Raw genomic sequence first — 6033 nt, forward strand, 5'->3', positions numbered from 1 at the left:
GAGAGGGCTTCTAAGGGATCCTTAAATCAGAGGCCCCCAAACTTGGCAACTTGAAGACTTGTGGACTTCAACTCTGGCTGGAGAATTCTCTGGCTGGAGAATTCTGGGAGTTGAAGTCCACAAGTCTTCAAGTTGCCAAGTTTGGGGACCCATGCCTTCAATGGTCCTTCCCAACTGTAGAATTCTGGGATGAGGAAATAACCTTTGAATCAATGCTTCTTCTTTTTCCTTCCAGCATGAAAATGTTGAACAATAGAAACAGAACTGGATAAATTCTTTTCTCTAATTAAAACAACCTGTAACAGCCTACACCTTTTGTAAAATTGAACAACACCATGGATGCTTTGTACCTATCTACCACGTTTCCAGAGACTAATGTCTCCTTTTTGACAAACGCAACAGACAATGCAACAGTTACGGATTTTTCCGCCTCCTCCGGTATCCGTCCTGTCTTCATACCCATAATTTACCTTCTGGTTTGTGTTATCGGACTGAGTGGGAACACTTTGGTCATCTATGTGGTTTTGCGTTACGCCAAAATGAAGACCGTGACCAACATCTACATCCTGAACTTGGCCATCGCCGATGTCCTCTTCATGTTGGGCTTGCCGTTCCTTGCCACCCAAAATGCCATCTCCTACTGGCCCTTTGGAACTTTCACCTGCAGGCTAGTGACGGCCTTTGATGGCATTAACCAATTCACCAGCATCTTCTGCCTGACTGTCATGAGCCTGGACCGCTATCTTGCGGTGGTCCATCCTATTAAATCTACCAAGTGGCGCCAGCCAAGGATAGCCAAATTGATCAGTGTGGCAGTCTGGACTTTATCCTTTTTGGTAGTCCTTCCCATGATTATATTTGCTGATGTCCAGGAAGATTTCCATACCTGTAACATGAGCTGGCCTGATCCCATTGAGATATGGTCAGCTGTGTTCATCATTTACACATCAGTGCTGGGTTTCTTCGGTCCTTTGCTGGTGATATGCCTCTGCTACTTGTTGATTGTCATCAAAGTGAAATCCTCTGGGATCAGAGTTGGCTCTACAAGACGCCGGCGGTCAGAGAGGAAAGTGACCCGAATGGTGGTCATCATAGTTGTGGTCTTTGTTTTCTGCTGGCTTCCTTTCTACATTGTCAACATTGTCAATTTGATATTCATCTTGCCAGAGGAGCCCACCTTGGTGGGCATTTTCTCCTTCGTGGTGGTCCTCTCTTACGCCAACAGCTGCGCCAATCCCATCCTTTATGGATTTCTTTCGGAAAATTTCAAGCAGAGCTTTCAGAAGGTCCTGTGCCTCCACAAAGGCAACAGCATTGAAGACGGGGACCCCACTGAACTCCGTCAAGAGAAGAGCACCCATCTGAAGGACACGATGCTGCCCGAGAGGAATGACAACTTCAATGGGCACATGCTGACTAGCAAGGTGTAGCAAGTCTCTGTGGCTTCAAGGGAGATGCAGCTGGATTGAAATACATGGTGGCATCTACCGCAAGGGGACGGGGCCAGGAGAAGGTGGTGGCCTCACCTTCTAGCTTAATGTACAGGCATTTTCTTTCCCAGCCCTTTGTTGCTGTGTTCACCCTAGAATTCTGGGTGCCATGAAAAGTTTCACAACTGGTAACTGAAAAGCACCTATTGTACTCCATTCATTCTTGCTCTCTCCTGCATGAAGGTTTTCCACAGGGACATAGGCATATATGATACAAAAAAAGTTAGGCTATATTGCATAAGGGGCGCAGTGGCTCAACGGCTAAAACGCTGAGCATGTCAATCTGAATGGTCAGCAGTTCGAGTCCCTAGTACCATGTAACGGAGTGAGCTCCCCTTACTTGTCCCAGCTTCTGCCAACCTAGCAGTTCGAAAGCACGTAAAAAATGCAAGTAGAAAAATAGGAGCCACCTTTGGTGGGAAGGTAACAGCGTTCTTAGTGCCTTCGGTTTTGAGTCATGCTGGCCACATGACCACGGAGACGTCTTCGGACAGCGCAGGCTCTTCAGCTTTGAAACGGAGATGAGCACACACACCCCTAGAGTTGGGAACGACTAGCACATATGTGCGTAGGGAACCTTTACCTTTATATTATATAAAGGAAGGAACAATTATTATGACTTCCATAGCAGAAGGCCTTCTCTTTTCCAATGTATTAAATTGCAGATGAAGAGTGGAGACTGTGCGGAAGATCTATCTCCCCCAATCCAACAAACATGCTACATTAGTACACAAACCTATGCAACACAACGTCAGCAAAAGGATAGGTTGAGCTTCAGCAGGTATAATTGCTATTTGAGAGTTGGTTAAAACCAACAGGATCCACTTGAAATAAATTGGAGTCCTTCAAAGTTTGCCCAAATTTTCCCTTCCTCTGGTTTTCTCCCTCAGCTGTGTGAACTGAAGAATTCCCACAGCTCAGTCACATCCAAGCAAGGTCTGCTGCCCCACACATCTCTGGCATACAAGGCCTCCAGCAATGGCTGAGACATTCCAAGGAGGATCTATGACAATTTGCCACAACCAACTCACCACGGCCAACTCACCACAGCCAACTCACCACAGTCAACTCACCATGACAAACTCACCACAGCCAACTCACCATGGCCCACTCACCATGGCCAACTGACCACAGTCAACTGACCAAGGCCAACTGACCATGACCAACTCACCACAGCCAACTCAACATGGCCAACTCACCACAGCCAACTCACTATGACCAACTCACCATGGCCAACTCACCATGGCCAACTCACCATGGCCAACTCACCACAGCCAGCTCACTATGACCAACTCACTGCGACCAACTCACCATGGCCAACTCACCATGGCCAACTCACCACAGCAACTCACTATGGCCAACTCACTACGACAAACTCACCATGGCCAACTCACCATGGCTAACTCACCACAGCAAACTCAACTCACCATGGCCAACTCACCACAGCCAACTCACTATGGCCAACTCACTACGACCAACTCACCATTGCCAACTCACCATGGCTAACTCACCACAGCAAACTCAACTCACCATGGCCAACTCACCACAGCCAACTCACTATGGCCAATTCACCATTGCCAACTCATTAGGGCCAACTCACCATAGCCAACTCACCACAGCCAAATTACCACAGCCAACTCACTATGGCCAACTCACCACGGCAAACTCATCACAGCAAATTCATCACAGCCAACTCGTCATGGTCAACTTGCTGCAGGACAAGAATTACACTAATAACAAAGAAATGATGGAATGGAATCATGAAAGACGGAAAGCAAAAGGAGCAACAGAATGAAATGCAAATGGCAAAAATTAAAATAATTTTTATTTTAAACAATTAAATAGAATTGTTAAATTGTCCCCCAGCAAGTTATCCTGTGGCAAGTTGGCCATGGTGAGTTGGCTGTGACAAGTTGTCCCATTCCCTCCAAGGAACCCAGAGGTGAACATGGTTGAGGGTGAAAATAGAGACGTCCGTGTTTTATTAGCTGTCCTTGGGAGTCCTGCTTTCTACTTCCTGTGGAGGGCTTGATCTTATTATACCTTTTTCTTAAAATCGAACAGCAACCTATTTTTAGCCCTACATACCTGAGTTAGGGGGCCCACATTTAAATTTTGTTCATTCAAAATGTTCTTAAAATATTGGGAGGTACAAGACTTCATTTCAACTTTTCCAAATCATGCATCGTTGTGATTTAATATAATTGAGACAGAAGATAGGGCCACCTGCCTATCTACAGGCAGTCTTCAACTTACAATAGTTCATTTAGTGACTGCTCAAAATTACAGCCCTGAAAACTTATGGACTTATGACTATTTTTCACACTTACAACCATCACTGCACCCCCAGGATCATGGGATCAAAGTTCAGACACTCAGCAACTGAATCCTATTTATGATGGTTGCGATGTCCCAAAGTCATGTGATCTCCTTCTGTGACCCTCTTTCAAGCAAATTCAATGGGGAAGCCAGATTCACTTAACAACTGTGTTGTTTTCTTAACACTTGCAGTGACTAAGTCACTAAACAACCATCTTACATAACAACAGAAATGTTGGTTTCAATTGTGGCAAGTTGACTACCGCTATATCTTTGGAAGGATCTAATATTCTTTTATAGGAGCGCAGTGACTCAGTGGCTAAGATGCTGAGCTTGTCGATCAGAAAGGTCAGCAGTTTGGCGGTTCGAGCTGCCACGGTTGAGGAACATTGATCTAGGTCAGGAGTCAGCAACTCACGACTCTAGAGCCGCCTGTGGCTCTTTCATCCTTCTGCTGCAGCTCCATGTCGCTGGTAGGCGCCACAATTGATAACTTTTTCAGTTAGGACAGGTAGAGGAAAAAGGATGCCAAGCTAGGAGGAGACTCTATGGTGGAGAAAGCGGACTTCCAGTCAGGAGAGGAAAAAGGATGCCGCACTATGAGGAGACTCTATGATGGGGGAACTGGACTTCCGGTTGGCTCCAGAATTGAATGGGGGGGGGCTTCCGTTTAGGACCTTTGTTGCTCTTTGAGTGTTTAAGATTGCCGCCCCCTGTTCTAGATAAAGTTTGAATCTAGAGCAAGCTGAAGTCAAATAGGATTGGACTGGTGGCTAAAAGAGAGACCTTTTGCCATTTGAATGCACGTTAATAAAACACATTTCTTTGAATAGTTTTTTTTTTAATTACGGTACGTCCTCTCCTAGCTGTTGTTTTTCTTATTTTCTAAATGGTCATGTTCTGATTTTGAAATGCCAAGGCCCAATTTTGCTATAAGAAATGGTCCAGAGGGAACAATCTAATGCCCATTAAAATACTTAAGCCAGGTAGGTTCAAAGGAGATGGAACGGCTGCACGCTACTATCAATCACTTATCCCATTTTCAGCTGCATCTCCCTGGCAACAGTGGCCCAAGTGAAGACGCAAAGTGTTCCCCATGCCTTCTTGCTCGGTCTCTGCCAGTGGTGAGATGAGACATTCTGAGCATGATGGAGAGATATCACGAAGCATCCTTAGATCTTAGAGAAGAGGTAACCTCAAGGGTTCGTGTCCTTTAGTGCCAGGTAGGACATCCCTCCCGCTTCCATACAATTGTGTCCAGTTCTCAGACACATCCTAGATAAATCCCTGCAGTTTTCCTGGCAAGGTTTGTCAGAGATGGTTTGCCATTGCCTCCTTCCAAGGGCTGAGTGAGGATGGCTGGCTCAAGGTCACCAAGCTAGCTTTCTAGGACTGTTATTCCAACCATTTAGTAGTGTCCGACTCTTGGCGACTTTGTAAGCAAGTGCTCTCCATGCTATCCTATCAAGCACAGATTCTTTCAGTTGTTAGATGTCCAACTTTGCATCAGTTTTGATGTTATCAAGCCCGTGTGCTCTTTGCTGGCTCCTTCTCCTTGTTCCACTAACCCAAGATTGGCAACCTGCAGCTCTGGAGCCGCATGTGGCTCTTTCATCCCTCTACTGTGGCTCCCTGTCACTGGTCGGCTCCACAATTGATAAGGCTTTCGGTTAGGACAGGTAGAGGAAAAAGGACATTGCATTAGGAGGAGACTCTATGGTACGGGAGCCGGACTTCTGGCTGGCAGAGGAAAAAGGATGCCATGCTAGGAGGAGACTCTATGGTGGGGGAACCGGTCCTGCTCGGCAGAGGAAAAAGGACATCATGGTAGGAGGAGACTCTATGGTGGGGCGGGGGGAAATGAACTTCCAGTTGGCAGAGGAAACAGGACACCACGCTAGGAGGAGACTCTATGGTGGGGGAACCAGACTTCCAGTTGGCCCCAGAATTGAACGGGGGGCTTCCGGTTAGGACCTTTGTGGCTCTTTGAGTGTTTAAGGTTGCAATCCACGCACTAACCATTCCTAGCATCATTACCTTCTCCAGGACTAGAACTCTCAATTTCCTGGTTTCTATCCTGGTGCCTTAACCACTACACCAAATTGGCTCTTAGTCTCAATGAATAATTAAGCCAATTGAGATGCTTGTTTCAAAACTCGAAGTGAGGGCTCCAAAAGCTGTAATAAAGTACTCCCCCAAAAGTTTCTACCAGTGTGACAAAGGA

The 6033-nt window shown here is 46.3% G+C and overlaps 1 protein-coding gene across 1 annotated transcript; it reads left to right on the top strand.

The window, feature by feature from the left end:
- The first annotated feature begins 225 nt into the window (after positions 1–225).
- On the top strand, positions 226–5584 carry SSTR5 (somatostatin receptor 5). Its single transcript, XM_081966017.1, has one exon. The coding sequence runs from the start codon at positions 336–338 to the stop codon at positions 1428–1430; it is 1095 nt and encodes a 364-aa protein (XP_081822143.1). The 5' UTR covers positions 226–335; the 3' UTR covers positions 1431–5584.
- Positions 5585–6033: the final 449 nt, after the last annotated feature.

Source organism: Natrix helvetica (assembly GCF_964273705.1).
Source record: "Natrix helvetica genome assembly, chromosome: 13".
Taxonomy (NCBI): Eukaryota; Metazoa; Chordata; class Lepidosauria; order Squamata; family Natricidae; genus Natrix; species Natrix helvetica.

Excerpts from the sequence above, each read along its gene's own strand:
- SSTR5 (XM_081966017.1), top strand. The coding sequence starts at position 336 with ATGGATGCTTTGTACCTATCTACCACGTTTCCAGAGACTAATGTCTCC.